Here is a 17017-nt window from a genome sequence, read left to right as displayed (position 1 = left end):
GTTCATTGTATATGTTTTGGCGCACTTGATCCAATGCCGCCTGCATGTTTACTAATTCATTCAGGAATAAAAATGGAACCGGCCTCCCTGTTATTCTGCTATTCATGCTACCTTCACAAGGATCCGACATTGTAGACATTTTGGGGATCTGTTCCTCAAAGAGCATTATGGACACTCATCAGAATCATTATAGAACATAAAAATAGAAGCAGAACATCGTATGACCATGTGGACCCTAAGGTGAACACATACACAAGTCATTCGATTTAACCAACCAGAGACTTGCTGCTCAGGGCATTGAGGGTCGCGCCACGCTTTTTCACCTGATAAAAATGTGATGTGTAAATGCTAACGAACAAAGACAAGTGACTTCAACACACAGAAATGTTAAGTTACTTAAACTTTATTGACAAAAATTTACACAAGCATCTTTTGGTATTTTTGCTCTGGCAATTATATATCAAAATACCAGCTGATTCGCAGGCTGGGGGAAATATGTGTACAATTCTTTTTCTGATTTATTTTTCCTAAAGCACACATTATCATGCAATCAGTACGCAAGTATACCGGCACAGCACAATAAAACAGTGTTTGTACTGTGGAATTCAATGTCACTTCAATGAGGCAACAAGTTCTGCAGCTTATACATATTTCATCCATAGACTGTATAGAAAAAAATCCCATTACAGCATATTTGATAAACATTGACAATATGTGCATCATGGGTTTGCCATTGACAAATTAATCCTGGTGGTGACTTGATGGAACATGTTCATCAATGATTTCAATAGGTGCTGATTTTTACTATTTTCTTCGTATTGCTAGGCTTATCTTAGCACAAGTTAAATCAAAGAAAGCCAAATCAAACCTAAATGTGATAATGACCACTTCGAAACACATCCCATTCCACTGAAACCTATGTCTTATTTATTAATTAATTTACCTAAAATAGCACCATTTTAGGTGTGACCTTAAATTGAAAACTCTAAATTAAAAATATACATAAATGCAACAACCCTATTCTTCTCTTTGTCCTTAACAGGGCTGCATGTACGTTTTGTTTGCCACTGATAGGACAGGGTGGTGCTAGCGGGTTAGCATACTGACTGTAGCAGAAGCAAGTGGTTCAATGTTGAACTTGCAACATTTGTGGACTTCTAGGTACACAGTTGTTAATGCTTACATTGGTTATGTAGCAATATCAAAAACTTACATATAGCACCTACATTTCCTCGAGCCTACTGTTTGTCTCCGTTCCGAGGTTTATTTTGTACAATTTAAAGTCTTCTTGTGATGAGCACAGCTCAGAATATACTTCCAGTAGTGATAGAGTTCATATAAAAAGTTGGAGATAACAAGGATGACCTGCTGATTATGCAGCTGTCACTCTAAGTTACAAAAACAAACAATAAACATTCAAACAGCTTGTTCGCAAACCATTCTTTTCAAAAAGTTAAATATTCATGCAAATAAAATGTGTGAGCTCAAGACAACATTTAAGTGTTCAGTCATGAGTATGTTCATATATCAACATTTTTGGCAATGTTTTTTAATACAAGACAGTATTTTAAATATTCAGATTCACTTGCAGAGTAATAAACAACCCCAGCCTTCTTCTTTAATTAATTTCCTCAAAGTCCGTTGACAGCTAACTGTATCTGAAGGAAATAGCAAAATGACAGGTTGATGGACCCGTCTTCACACAGCACAGAGAAGTCAATTACTGACACGTGTTGTAGATCTGGATCTGTTTGTTGATGTCATTGAGGATGGCTTTCATCTTGTCCTCCAAGCCGTCCAACTGACGAGCCTTCCCCTCCAGCCTCCTCTGGTTCTCCTCATAGTTCTTTTCTAGCTCTGTGACAACAGGGAATTTAAGGAATAGTTATATAGCTAGACAATAGCATAATGAATCTACATGATTTTGATACAGTTGATCATCAAAGTGATCTAAAAAACTTTCAGAGTACATAATAACTTCACAAAACACAACAAATGAATTGGTTCCTCAGGGATTGGTTTTAAGACCACTACATTTAAATGGATGGCATCTTGAAAGGTCATGATAATTGTTTTCATAGCTATGATGATGACACACAAGGTTATGTGGCTGACTCTTCTTATGGCAAAAAGCCTATAGATGCTCCTTTACATGTTTTTTAAACACATCAGTTATAGGATTTAACTGAAATGTAAATTTCAGATTCAAATAAACTGAAAACAGCTAAGGTGTGACCATCTGTCTTTGTCTAAACAATGCAGAGAGGCAACTACATGTGTTGTATCCAACAGTCTAGCCTACAACGCTTCCCCATTTGTTACTAACTTATTAGTCATAATTCCACACGAGCACTGACTGGGAAATATAACACTCTATATTATTTTCTTTAAAACAATAATTGCGTGATCTTGCACCATCTAGGCCAACAAGTTATTTAACAGTTCTAAGATAATACGCTTCTATCAATTCTATATTTAGTGACCAATCGATGTCATTGGTTTTATTGTTTCTCTTTTACCCTTTCAATTTGTTGTATACAGTAGTCTTTACACTTTAGATGTGTTATGATAAGCGCGCCAGTCACCTGTAAGGTGCTTCAAAATTGCACTACCCTGTGTGAAAGTAGATACTAATGTAGATACATTTAGATAATGTTTGAATGGACACATAAACACACACACTGATGTAAGTAGGCACCTGCTAGTCTCTGCAGCTTGTTCTGGGCATCCTTCAGTAGTTCCTTTGCGTCGTCTCTGAGGCCTTCAACTCTTTTCTTTGCGTCCTGCACGGCCTTGGCCTTGCTGTCAACCCGCTGCTGCACCTCGTGGTATTTGTCTGTCAGCTGGCCATCTAGAATCTGGACATCAAGACGGCAGGAAGAATTTTCTATAATAGCTGTTGATTCTTTCAATGAAGCCACACACACTCACACATATAAACAGATGCTCACCTGCTTGGCTTCATTTGCTTTGTCTCGTGCCATGGTGGCTGTCTCTTCAGCTCGGGCCGCTGCCATGCTGTTGTTGGCACGTTTGGTCTTTAGGGCATTGATCTCCTGTCCCAGTGTGCCCAGGCGCTCCATGGCATCATTCAGGTCCTTCTCACCGTTGGACGTCTCTGACTCGATCTCAGGAGAGAAAAACACACAAGTAAATTCGGATCAATTTTAAATAGTACTATTACATAGTTTGTGTTGCTATCATGAGACAAGGCGGAAAATCTAAAAATGAAATATTTCATGTCATAATTAATAATAATTAGGTAATCATTGATCAGCCTGTCCACACAATATTTGTGTATGTGTGTGTGTGTGTGAGAGAGAGATGGGCAGCAGCACCATCTATTAAAACCTAAAAATACTCCTATGTATAAATAGCACACGTTCTTTCAATTGATATTATTTTGCTGTGTAAAATGATATGTCTTTGTTTGCAATGCTAATGAAAGTGAATATTTTGTGATTTATTATATCTATATATATCAGGCATTTTAAAGCTAAAATTGAAAAAGTTCTGTAAAACAGATACAATAAATTATCTTTTAAGGGACTATTATTCATGAACAACTTTAACAAAAATCATAGATATAGCGATGATATAAGTATGTGTACAATAAAAAAAACGTGACTCATATCTGACTGACGTTTTTGTTGATTACCTGTGCCAGTCGGGTCTCTGTCATGTCAATGTCAGCTTTGGCTCTTGCTATGGCTTTCTCTGCTGAGGTCTGGGTAGTCTTAGCATCCACCAAGGCCTGTTTTACTGTCTCTGCTGTCGTCTTTACTTCCTCAGAATGATGCCTAACAAAAACAAAGTGATAAGCATGAAATGCTCCCTGCTAGCACAAAATATCTTAAACCCGTCTGGTGCTGGTTCCTCTACCTTGCCCTCTTGGCATCCAGCAGCAGTTGTTCTGCCTTGCGGACATCGTTCTGTGTCTGCGCCAGGATGGCATCCACATTTGAGAGGCTGCGAACCCGATCCTTAATTTCATCAGCAAGATGTCTGATCTGGAGGGGTGAAGCTGGGATGGAGAGCTCCAAAACATGGTTTGCCACTGCTTCAATACTGTCTGGATCAGCTCCCTCCTCTGAGCGAAAGATGGACATTAGAAGTGACATGGTTGACATAGGATATTCCATCTGTTTAAAATACAAATTTGAAGTCATCTAAGTCTCACGAGTGAGGAAGTCTCTGATCTGTTTGATGAGGTCTCTCAGGTCATTGTTGGAGCGCTCCACTTTGTTTTTGGCGGCTGTGGCTTTGTCCAGAGCGGCTTGGGCTTTACCCTTGGCCTCTTCTGCTTTGGTCTTGGCCTCTGCCACCTGAAACAAAAGCAGAAATGCTAATACAGGATAAGGATAACAGATACAACTTCCTCCTCACTGTATATCTTACTAAATAGAAATAATAATAGTAGAGTTTAAAAAGTATGGATACTTAACTATTTTATATACTGTAACTGTTCTCAGAGGGTAGAGTGGCTTCATCCACTCTGCCAGTGAAGTCAATTTCACATTTAAGCGTTAATAGTACACACCTTGGTGAAAAGTCCCTCCACCTCTCCCATAGCTTTGTTCAGCTCCTTCTCCGCGTGTTTGGCTCTCTCCAAAGCATTGTCAGCTACCGACACAGCACCGTTACAGTTCAGGCCTCCACAGTGACGGTTTCCCTCATCGTCACGGCAACCTGCACCCCCACATGGGCTTTCCCCGCAGGGAGCATCACCCGGTGCACCACACACCTGTTGGGACAGGTATACATGTATTTGTAATTGTGTGATATTTTCAACATTACGTGTATGTGTAGGACTGAGACACTTCACTGCTCAGCTGTCCTACAATAATATAAAAACAAAACAAATCAAAATGGTCCTCCAATGTTTTAGCATATAAATAAATATGTTTTACCAAAATGGGAATTAATAATTTTGATGAAACCATCACATAGCAGAGAGTCAAGCAACTACACAGTGAAAGCAAGAGAGCAGTAAGTTATTGATAACAAGTGAGATAGACACGGATCTTCATCATCATTCCAACATCTTTATTCTACTATTCTATAAATCTAAATGAAACACTAGCTACATTAATTTATTTACACCTTATGTGCCAGATCCTCAGAGATGCTTATCTTGCTTTTAAACGTTTCTTAGTTGCTACAAAAAAAAGTTTATCAATATTTAGTCCATTCTTTTTAAGTCACATTTATCATTTTATTATCACTGCCCAAAAAAGGCAACAAAAAAGGAATTTCAATCTCTACAATCCCCCCTACTGGATAACTTTAAGCCACTTTCTCAATTTAAGTGCCTCTGTAAGTGCAAACAAAATGTATCTCGATCCTCATCTCATCCCAGCCCATATTATTAACAGCTGCTAAAAAGAATAAAGAATGAGATCAAACCTTCTCGTTGATCTTCTTTATGTCTAGGCCCTGTGCTCTGGTGCTGAGTTCTCCCAGTGCGCGCTTGTTAGCTGCATTTTTACGGTTGAAGTCGTCCTTCTTGGCGGCGATAAGGCGCTCGGTGCGGCGGCGGGTGTCTGCAGATTGGCTGACTGTGCTGGGCCTGGTGGTTGTCGAAGCGTTGGCACGCCTCTCAGCATCACGAGACTTGTTGTAGGAGCTACGGACGCTGTCGTATGCACCTAGAGGAGAATTGTACACTTTCACTTACGACGATCAATCAGAGTAAAGTTGGAGTAAGTTGAGATAATGGGTTGTTAGGGACTATGGATTATTGAGGATGAGAATGGGAAGAAAAGGGGATTGCTATACTCTCCCTCTTTTCTCACCTAGGAAGTTAGAGTTTTTCAGGACGTCCAGCTGATGGTGTAGCTGCTCAGAAGTGAGGTTTAGTTCTTTGGCCTCTCGCTCCAGAGCACTCAGCTCTTTGCTTGCCTCAGAGTTGCTGTCCTGTACGATGGTTAGGTCTCCTTCCAGACGGTTCAGGGTGTCCGTGGTCTCACCGATCTGTGCCCTATGCAACAAGACAAGCGGTTGTTGGGAGATGTAATCTGTTATCTTGATATGATTTCAAATTCACTTTCTTAGACAAATTAAATAAATCTACTATTCGGCTGAGGAAATTTTTCTCTACTCCAAAAGCAAGTAAACAAAATAAACTACATACGGTTTATGAATACTGACGGAATAGTCTTGCATGAGAAACAGATGGGTTTTTTTATATAAATTTTAATAATTATTGTGGAATGTCAGAGCTGTACCTTAGATCTTCGATAAGCTCCATTAGTGTAGCTACAGCTGCAGCGGTGGCATTGCGTGCATTAACGATTCCCTGAGCCTGTGCCAGTTTCTCCTCCAGGTCTCTGAAGGCCTTCTCATAGGCGCCAGTGAGCCCAGTGGTCTGAATCTCATGGGCACGCTCTGCCAGAGCCTTGGTGCGTACTGCCAGGTCCTGGTAATTAGTGGGATCATGGTTCACTTCTCAACAATCAGACATTCAGTTTTTCACTTCTAAATGAGGACTGGGAGTGTGACTGCACCTGAACAATGCGATCCCAATCCCCGAAGCACTGGTGGCAGGGCAGACAGTTGGGGAACTGGCCAGAGAAGCCTCTAGCACACTGATCACAGCGTACACCTGACACCCCCTGCTGGCAAACGCAGTGGCCAGTAACGCGGTTACACTGAGAGGTCTCGATGCCCCGCCAGTCACAGTCACAGCCTGGAGGAGGCAAAGCACAAGGAGTGTATCGTGAACGTTGGATAAGACTGTTTATAATGAAAACAAGTTTTGTGTTTGTTTGTATGTTATATGCAAAATATGACCAATTATAAAGCAATGGACACCATAGCAGCTGTTAGTTCAAGTCTTGATTATTATGAAAAAGATCATGTGCAGCACATTCATATCTGAAGCAAATGAGAGAATGTATCCGACATAAATACTCATAGAATGTAAATCTGAGTCTTAAAGTTAGGGTGGGTAATCCTGGAAAAGTTAGCAAGAGCAGGTGGTAGATACATCCCGCTCCCTCCAATCAGCTCTCTCATCAAAGCTAAGCCCCCAAAATAAGCTTCTGAACATACAACGCTTTTTGCGCTGTCCATAGATGAGCTGTCTATAACCATCTCTCTACCTCAGCAGCTAAAGCACTTAATTTATGCATTGAATAATCCTTTGTGTTATTTTCATTCTGTTCATTACAACTACTACACAATGTGTAGGTATGTGCTCACCTCTGCACTGCGTTCTGGGGTCTCCCCAGTAGTTCTCCTGACAGTCTGTGCACGTCTTCCCTCCAAAGCCATCACGACATTGACACTGACCAGTAAACTGCCAGATAGAAAAAGATAAAATAACAATTATATTAAGTCACCGGTGATCTGAACGTATTCAGAATTTTAATAAAAGTTTCTTTATGTACTATACCTCATTACAAGAGGAGGTGACAGAGTTGTTGGGGTCACAGCCGCAGGTCTCACAGGCTTTCCCGCTGGCCAGGTTCCAGTGGTTGGGGGCACAGTGGTCACATGTCAGACCTATGACGTTTTGCAGACACTGGCACTGGCCTGTGGAGCGCTGGCACACACAGTCTCCCCGCTCCATGCACTGGCTGCTATCAGTACCCAGGAAGTTACAAGTGCACTCTGAAATGAAAATAGTAACCAAAAAAACAAAATCGCCATCAAGTTACTTTTTTTATCAAGCAACATTAATGTGCAAGCCTTTTCAGAACCTGTTACTCACTCCTGCAGTTGCGTCGGGAAGCGTCCCCGAAATAGCCACTCTTGCAGATGCCGCAGCTCGGGCCCTCAGTGTTGTAGAGGCATTTCCTGCACTCTCCGGTTTGCCTGTCACACGCATCCATGTCCGACATGTCTATGTTGTTGTGGCACTGGCACGGCCGGCAGAGCCCCCCAGGTTGCGAGGGGTTGCCAAAATAACCCGGGGCACATTCATCACATCGATCACCTAAGATCAGAGAGAGAAAACGGAAACTTAAACTCATATCTGAAGAATCAATTGGTTATTAAAAGCAACCTTGACCTTCCTTGAGTTTACCAAGTGTAATTTTACAGGAGATCAGCATCTCTTCTGTGTTCAAATGAAGAATACGGAGCATCTTGTGAAGTTATGCCTTCGTCTAGACCTCATAAAAGATACTTTGGCTCATCAGAATCACATTATCATAAGTATTTGCCAAGATTCTGCAGAAAACCCCACAGACTTCAAGGACATGTTGCCAGAATCAGCACATTTTGTTACTGCTCACTCAATGACATTTGGTTAAACAGCTCTCATTGGTAGCATAACTGTGTTTGTCATCACATTATAATCAAAATTTTAACATATGACACATCTGAGATGATATTTCCTTCCGCTTCAAGATTCTCTACAAAGAAAAATGGATCCACTCTGGACACTTCCTGTTATCTCCATTTTATATCTGTGTTTATTGCTTGCTTGTTTTGGTGAGCCGAAGCGCAATTTCCACCTCTGGACAGTAAAGATATTTACGTATCTAGATTCGGTTTGGTCTCGGTTTAAATTAATACTTGGGATGTTTGACACCGGAGGGAAGACTAGATGAGAGAGAAAGTTTAAAGGAGAACAGGGTTGAGAGGGGGCAAAGGGGAAGCTAGATGCAGTGGTGGGCAGAAGGAGAGAAGTTTGGGTAGACAATATTAGAGCTTTTCGGGGGGGGGGGGATTACATCTCTTCCATTAGTTTCATAAGTCTGCCTTATTACTTCAAATGAAAATATGTTTTAAATACATGTCTTATATTTTTGAAAGACATTTCTCTTGTGTTGTCCTCTCACATTACAAAGTAGAAGGCTATGTCAAATTTATCAAAGGGACAACATTGTCTCTCTTGTTGGAGGTTCTTGGAATAATTGAGAATCTGTGATCTACCACATAGGTCAAAATGACCATGTTGAAGTTTGAGGTTCAGTAGCCTACAGTGCTTTACACAATGCCTTGTTAAAAAAGTTAGGATGGTTTAAAAAAATTACAATATAACCCTTTACTCTCCTGTTGCTGAGTTGACCTCTCAACCACATCCCAGCATCATGCGTGTATATATAAAGGTCAACAGTTAAACCTCTAGAGGAGACAGAAGCTGACCCGGACTGAGAATCACACCAACATCTCTGTAAAAAGCCTTTCTAACATTTCCCTCTATTTCTTTTCTAAGTAGCGTGACATGATCACACAAATCAGGGTCACGTGCTTGTGTCGGAGACATTTACACAGACCTGGTTCAAATCAGGTTTTGAAATGACTTAACCTTTTGTCATTGGTGTTTATGCAATTTAATGGATTAAGGAAAAATTATATAAATATATATCATAGTATAGTATTGTATATATATATTTATAATATTATTATATTCTTTGAGCCAGGTCTCACACGGGGGCAGGAGTACACTGTGGCACAGCACCATTAACGAAAGGGGTGCTGAGGACACACATGGGGATAGTTAAAGTGGAGGGTTGGATGAAAAAATTGAGGACGATCATGAAGTTGAGGGGAAGGGACGAGGGTGGAGGGATCAACCATCATTACTCACGCTTAAAAATGGCCACCCCGGAGCGTTTAACAATCCCTGTGCCAGTTATACAGGGGAAGGAGGGAAATGACAAATAACACAGGTTACCATTCACCAGAGCTCACCGACCAACATAAGTCTTACCTTATTTTCACTCATGTCCATTGGCTTGTTGAGTAAAGAAAAAATATTTACGCTTGAGCGCTGTTATATTTTACAACTGCTGTGGAGGCAGAACGAGCCTCAGTAATTGTCTCTTTTGACGCAGATAGGCTTTTTATAGTTATTTTTAAAATCATCAAGAGAAGCACAACAATGCAGTTCAGGTGGGTAACTGGTATTCACTGTGTCACAGGTTCTGAATTCATACAAAACACACACATCAGTATCTCAACTTAATGATGAAGGGGAGAAAGATGGTGAGGAGAAAGCAATGGACGAACAAGACAGCAAGAAGAAGACAAAGTAACATTGCATCAATAGTCAGAAATTTACCTGTGTAACCCTGGTTACAGTTGCAGATTATTTGCCTGTTACGGTTGTCCTGGTAACAAGAGGCAGCAAAGTGGCGTCCGCTGTTGGGACCATCTGGACAGGGGCACGGGCGACACTGGCCACTAAATGGTATGCCCAGAACTGGGTTACCGTAGTAACCATTGGCACACCTACAGAGATGAATGAAAATAAAGTGAATGTGGTTCATATTTTGCATGTGATATCAAAGGGTATTCACATTGACTTAAAATAACCGAATAATGTCCTGTCTTCATCCTCATATCTATATTATAAACAGGGTCAAAAAAGGTATCCACTAATGCTTATCTTTTCAAGTTACGTTATTACTGCAGTAAAAGATTACTCTTTTAAAAAAAAAAAAATTGTTCTTTCAGGTTTAAATTCTCTCAAATATCTGGAGCAGTTTGGCAGATGATGCAGTTGGACACCATTGACACTGTTAACAGCATTGCTTTAGTTGGTCACTGCTGACATTGCTATCTTTTACTTTCTGGTTCTCTAAAATCAGGACTCCACTCTCTAAAATCATCAAGTTTTTACTCCTTCATCTCATTTTCCTGAATGAACCCTTCTGACATTGGTTAGGAGCCTTATTTGGTCATTAGAGCATTAAATAAGCTGATTTGCTTTCCTTGTGCACGCTCTCTCATATACACCTAGGCTGCTTTCATCATGTTCACAATTGTGTTTGTTGAATCCGACATAGTACATTGAAGAAACCAAGCAAACCAACAACTTAAGTATGAACTGAACCCCTCATACTGAAGTATCACCTCTCACACTTGTCTCCTCCAGTGTTGTCCTTGCATTTGATGCAGGCTCCAGTTCTCTGGTCACACTTGTCTGCGTGTCCGTTACACTGGCATGGTCGGCAGTTGGGGAAGCCCCAGTGACCCGCCTGGCACCCGTCACAATGCTGACCAAACGCCCCTGGGCGGCAATGGCACTGACCACTGAACTTGTCACAGAGTCGACTGACAGAGCCTTCCAAACTGCACCCGCACGCTGGACAGGGGGATGCACAGGGAGAAGGAGGTGGGTGAGGAAGAAAAGGATTCAAAGGGAGAAAGAGAAAAAGAGGAATAAAAGAAAAATCATTTAATAACTTTGCATTTTGCAGTTGTGACAGTAGAGGGCGCTACTATGCTCAAAACCGATAGGCCTAAAACTTTGAAACAGGTCAATGTTTTAATGTTGTTCCAAACTAATATAACTCACTTTACCTTGTAAATGTAATATATGACAAAATAAATAATCAGATGTAAGAATAAAATTGAGCTTTGGCTCAAAGTGATTTAAATTAGGTTAAGAGAGTGCAAATATGGACAATGTTGATAAGTTCCATCACACGATATGTGAAGATGAAAAGGCCTTCAGTTGTATCTGACTTTCTCACCTATGCAGCCAGAGGGTCCGAAGCCGTAAGTTCCTGGCGCACACTGGTCACAACGTCGACCAATCACATTGGGCCTGCAGCGGCACTGGCCCCCGCGGACATCACACAAAGAGCTGACGGAGCCCTGGAGGTCGCAATTACAAGCTGGACGAGGACAAAGAAACAAAGGCCTCATGAACACACTGTTCAACCAATAAAGACTGAGTGAAAATATTTAATATGACTACTAATTTTACACTTCACTCAACCTGTTGACTGACAGCTGAAACTTGTATGGAGGCTTATTAGCCTAGAGAGGTTTTCCTTTCTTTTGTGGTATTTCAGAACCTGCTGAGTTACAAGCAAACCCTACCACGGCTTGTCCTGAATTATATAATGGACGAAGTCTAACTAGCTCTGAGCATTTCCCCCATAATGGGTTCAGAATGCCAAGATCAAAGCTTATTTTTAGTGCCTCAGTTCGAATTAAAGACCTTCATGCTTCAGTAGTGTGAACCTTAATCTCTGGCTTGGTTATGGCTCTTAGGTAAATTGTTTGCAGTCTTTCAGTGACAGTTTATACACCAGGGTCTATCTAGAGGAGAAAAGCATCAGTGAGTGGTAATGGACTGTAAATGGACTGCATTTGTCTGTTCCTTAATATTTATCTAAGAATATGAATCATCTATGTTCTACAATTTTCTATTACACCTCATTCTCCCACTGCTGGCACAGTTGTCAGGGGCAATTTAAAATGTTAAAAGGGGATTGCAGTATTTTTTTGTTCCTGGATTAATAAATGTGTCTGTGTAAATGAATAGTATTTAGAAAAATGTTTGGAATTGGTTGAGTAGATAGCCTCTGCCGGCAGCCTGAATAAAGCAGCATGTGGCTGCTTATGGGCAACTTCGACAGTCCATTAAATGTCCACTAATAGTGTTTTTTTTTACCAATCAAGGACTCGAATTGTTATTCTGGGTCTTTGCAACATTACACATGCTGTCTCACTCTCAACCGAGCAGCAGCAAGTTATCCCTCCTCTCCTGGTTGCTTCTCTTACTATTCATTTATACATCCACATTAATAAACATAGGGCCAGGTCGGAAAATACTGCAATTGCCTTTTAACGTCAATATTCAAGGGTGGTTAAATGTCAGGAAAAGGGTCATGTCAAACTCTAGCCTACTGCATTGTAAACAATATAAAATAATTGAAGGCAGTTTAATAAGCCTTCTTTCCACTCACGCAGAGCGCCGTCATTTACGATGGCCGACATGCTGGTGATGAGCTTGGCACATGTGTCACTCATCAGCGGCCGGGTCACACTCTTCGCCACCTCGTGACAGCGGTAGCGCTCATAGGTCTGCTTCCTGGTGTTCGAGGCTGAATCCCCTGCGTTGAACATCTCCATGGAGAAGTGGCGTGGCATCAAGGAGATCTAGAGAAGATGAGGAGGGAGATGAGTGTGGAATTTAAACTACTATTTCTCTATGAGCAAGATGCTCGTTGGAAAAAAAGATTCTCACCGAGTCCACAAGGATGACAGCGTCGGCTCCAGTGAGGATACTGTTGGCATCATGATAGCGGCGGAACTCAAAGCGGAGGGTGTATGTCACACCCTTCTCCAAACACACAGGCTGAGGAGGGACCATAAACCTGAGGCAAACAGAGTCAGCTCACAGATCACATTCAGCAATTACCTGTAATGCTTTAGTGTGTTTGTTGAGTGTTTGAGCCACGGACCTGGCTCCAGCGTGCAGGGAGACTGTAAGCTTGTCATCATCTGGGATGGTGTTTCCACAGGGGCTGCTGGTAGGAATCGGCCCTGGACGGATCACCGTTATCTGCACCTCCTCCCAGTCCCGTGGCATCTAGCAACAGAAAAGAGTGTTCAATGGTTAATATGCAGCCAGATGCACACTGACCATGAAATATGATCACGAAAAAGGGGAAGAGAAAAGTAACAAGGTAATGGCTGTCTGGACTATAAGACAGGACATCAACCGACTACGGTTTGGAAAATGATTAACATGTAAATATACATGATTTCTAGACTAATGGCTGAATCATGCAAAACCACAAGCCTGTATTATGTTAATAGGCAGTGGAGCTTTGTCTGTAAAGGAAAGTATATAGCTGATGCAATTGTCTTAAATATGATATCTCTGTCAGACCTCTCTCATCACTGTCTGTCAGTCAGGAGACTTTTAGCTTAGCATAAATCAGAATTATGTTCATGGCCTTTTAAACTAAAAGTGTTTTTATTGCTTCCTAATCCTTTTTTTTTATTTAGGACCTTCCAGATAATAAATGCACTAAAGCACAGACCTGAGACTCGTAGCGAATGAGCAGGTCATATTCCATGGAGTAGGGAATGTTAGTGATGAGGAACTCCAGGGTGCCGCCCTCAGGAACCCGGGCGAACCCCATTCCTGTCCAGGTGGCAGGCCGACCTGGCTGGTGCTCCTTGGTCTCCAGCATACAGCCCTTAAGAATATTCAGACATATTTATAAAGTTATATCCCCATGCTAGAGCCATGGAATCACTCCAATACACATGTTCGGAAAAAGAAAACAAGCTGGCTCACCTGTCCCATTTTGGCCAACTCTGCCTCATACAGGAAGTGATCCAAAGCCATGAAGAAATATCCGGACTCCACCTGCGTACACTCGCGTCCCATCATGTGAGCGCGGCAGCGACACTGACCGCTCTCCATGGAGCAGCTACAGAGCAGACAAATTACTCTGTTAATTCACTGTTACAGTTTTTACAGGTTTAGGGTTTTTGGTTAGGCCTATGATAGCTGTAGAATACTTTAATATTAGTTATTATTAAGTCTTTGTTTGTTTGTGTTTGTTATTGTTTATATTTGGCTGCAGATATTGTTTAATTATTACTAACACATAAGGGAGGCAAAGAGTGTGCGTTTGGCTTTTTTTTTTTCACCCGTTCAATATAGATAAAGACAGGGGTAGGGCTCAAACATTCTCTGTTGACTGTCACATTTTGCTTTTGGTTAGAATATTGTTTAAAACCATAAGACGCATCTTGGACTCATGGATCTTTTTTCATGAGTCCAAGATGCATCTTTTTATTTTTCATGGTGAATAAAGTTGCTATGGCTTTAGATGAACAGTTGACAGCTGATCAAAGTTTGTGTGTTTTCCAACAAACCATCTAAAAGTTTTATAAGTAATTTGTTTGCCTGTGGAATTAAAAGTACTGCTTGTATTTTATAGACCAAGTTGCACAAGTCTTTTCTATAGCTTGGATTGACGTGAAACAAAATAGATAAGGAGCTGCAGTGGAAAACATTTTTTTTCAATAAAAAGTCAAAGATACCACCACCCCACCATGGTTGTATGCGTCAGTGCAGTTTCCGTCTAGTATCCAATCTATTGAGCTTCCCTACTGGCAGTTCTGAAGTTTAATATTTGAGTCCAAGTGAATGTTTGCACCAAATTTGAAGAAATTCCCTCATGCTGTGTTTCACATATCGCCTTCATGAGAATGGGATTGATGTACGTACAGACTGACATCCCGTTAACATAATGCCTCTGGCTTGTGGCTATTGCCGGCAGGGAGGCAACATAATAAATCAGTTCACTTTTAAATTCTAGTGGCATAACAGGACATGTTACTGGCTGCCCACAGTCAGTATGAGTCATCCACTAGGGATCATAAATGTTTCTGAATGATTCTATAGCATACATCTAATTGAAGTTTGGATTAATACAGTGGCGTGACTGACTGAGAGATCTAGAGTCATGTTTCTACTATCAATGAGTAACTGCATCAGTGCATTGTGTTTGAATATAGGATATCAACTGCACAGAGGATGATTAACATTTAACAAGAAGTGGTAAAGTTGGAGGCCAATAAATCTGATGCTGCAGCTGCTGCTTGGGGGATAATGATCAGTTTCTAGATGTTGTTAAAGACAAAACCTAATAATAATAATAAACAGCCACAGACTTGATGTTGTACTCCCAACTGAGACTAAAGCGCCACTCACTGGTTGTCCAGCGCTCCTCCGATGTCGCACTCGCAACCTCTGCAGCCGTTCAGGTCGTGGCTCAGTGCCCAGTGTTCGGACTGGAAACACAGGAGGTCAGAGGGACAGGGAGACAGACAGTTAGCTCCAGACAGACATGATGTATCACATGCTATTACTGTATGGACTGAGGGGAACTTCCACAGCAGCTTAACTGTCATGACTGTGTGTGAGCCATAAATGTTACATCAAGCTCTCTGATCCAATAAACCTCATTCATGGCCTTCAGGGTTATTTTATTACTCCCTTGTTCCTTCTAGTTAACTTTGTCAGATCTTCTCTTTCAAATAGAGCTTTACAATGTGGATCTTTTTTCTTCTGAGGCAGCTTCTTTCTATGTGTACATTTGCTTATGATGTCTTTGTTAGTTCCGTTTCACCACAGTGACAGTAATGTACATTTTCTCTTCAGAAGGATTCATTAAAATATTATTTCCACTGATGACATTATTGTTTCTAAATTGAGGCTCTGCACAGTCAGGATCTGCTTTCGGACCAGGTCCAGGTCCTGACCATTTTAGGCCTGCTGTAACACACACCAACCGGACAAGTCTCAAATCCCTGGGCTAAATTTAGAACCAGCGCCAAGGCTCACATTCCTGCCTACACTATTCCTGGCTGAGTAGCTTTGGGACAACAGGTTTAATTAGAGACGGAAGCTGATCACCACCTCACATCTTGGGCTGCTGGGGAAGAAAGTGTGGAAGATAAACAGGAGAAAGGAACAGGGTGGAAAGAAAAGAAGGATCACTAACCAATAGGACTCGTTGCCTTCATTCAAATTCAAAGGGTCAGTGTGTAAGATTTGTAAGATGACATCTAGTGGTAAGGTGGCAGATTGCAACAAACTGAATTCCCCTCTCTTTCCGCTTCCTCTCAAGTATTTGTAAAAATATCAAATGTAAATCGCCCTCTCAACGACCAGTTTCTAGTTTGTTAACTCTGGTATTCTGTAGTAATATTGTGGTTTACCATGACAGATTCTGTGGAGTGGAACCCGCTCCCTGTGTAGACATAAAGGTCAGAGAAAATATGGGAGGGAATTTTGGTCAACCCCACACTACTACCAATAGTAAGTTTGCAGTTAAGTAAGAAAAGTCAATTTTTATACATATATATAGAAAAAACAAGGAAGAAATATTCAGATATTCCATTTAATTTAGAAAACAAACAAAAGAAAGCCCTGACATTCATATTTGACTTGAAACTGCGTAATTAACACCATGTTTTTAGCCTAAATTTCCACTGATATCTTCCCACGAGGTCCCTTCATAGCCCTTCGGACACACCATCCTGTGGCTATGTCTGCTAGCTTAGCCATTCCAGAGGACTTTTAGGCTTAAAACATGGTATAAATGATATATTTTCGAGTCAAATATGAAGGTCGGGGATTGTGGACTAAACAGACAAGTCTTATGTTACGCCTTCTTACCAGACACTGGTCACAGCTGCGTCCAGTGACCAGTCGCTTGCAGAAGCAGTCTCCACTGATGGGGTCACATTGGGAGCTTCCTGACACGGTTCCTCTGTTGTCGCACCAGCAAGCTGCAGA

General features: G+C 41.3%; 1 protein-coding gene across 1 annotated transcript in view; it reads right to left on the bottom strand.

Annotated features, from left to right (window-relative positions):
• Positions 1-387: 387 nt before the first annotated feature.
• The window catches only part of lamb2 (laminin, beta 2 (laminin S)), a 45357-nt gene continuing 28727 nt past the window's right edge, over positions 388-17017 (bottom strand). Inside the window, exons 12-35 of the mRNA XM_062392313.1 lie at positions 16898-17010; positions 15428-15507; positions 14000-14135; positions 13740-13898; positions 13155-13282; positions 12938-13067; positions 12657-12849; positions 11433-11576; positions 10810-11041; positions 10016-10185; positions 7715-7939; positions 7397-7614; positions 7204-7300; positions 6507-6688; positions 6228-6418; positions 5796-5980; positions 5407-5648; positions 4541-4744; positions 4181-4325; positions 3883-4090; positions 3659-3800; positions 2952-3128; positions 2699-2858; positions 388-1857 (exon numbers count right to left, since the gene is read on the bottom strand). Of these exons, the coding sequence (XP_062248297.1) occupies positions 1721-1857; positions 2699-2858; positions 2952-3128; positions 3659-3800; positions 3883-4090; positions 4181-4325; positions 4541-4744; positions 5407-5648; positions 5796-5980; positions 6228-6418; positions 6507-6688; positions 7204-7300; positions 7397-7614; positions 7715-7939; positions 10016-10185; positions 10810-11041; positions 11433-11576; positions 12657-12849; positions 12938-13067; positions 13155-13282; positions 13740-13898; positions 14000-14135; positions 15428-15507; positions 16898-17010 (3998 nt within the window). The 3' untranslated portion in view covers positions 388-1720. The remainder of the gene's footprint in view (positions 1858-2698; positions 2859-2951; positions 3129-3658; positions 3801-3882; positions 4091-4180; positions 4326-4540; positions 4745-5406; positions 5649-5795; positions 5981-6227; positions 6419-6506; positions 6689-7203; positions 7301-7396; positions 7615-7714; positions 7940-10015; positions 10186-10809; positions 11042-11432; positions 11577-12656; positions 12850-12937; positions 13068-13154; positions 13283-13739; positions 13899-13999; positions 14136-15427; positions 15508-16897; positions 17011-17017) is intronic.

The sequence above is a fragment of the Platichthys flesus genome, chromosome 7 (genome assembly GCF_949316205.1).
Source record: "Platichthys flesus chromosome 7, fPlaFle2.1, whole genome shotgun sequence".
NCBI lineage: Eukaryota > Metazoa > Chordata > Actinopteri > Pleuronectiformes > Pleuronectidae > Platichthys > Platichthys flesus.
This window is presented reverse-complemented; position numbering and strand designations above follow the sequence as displayed.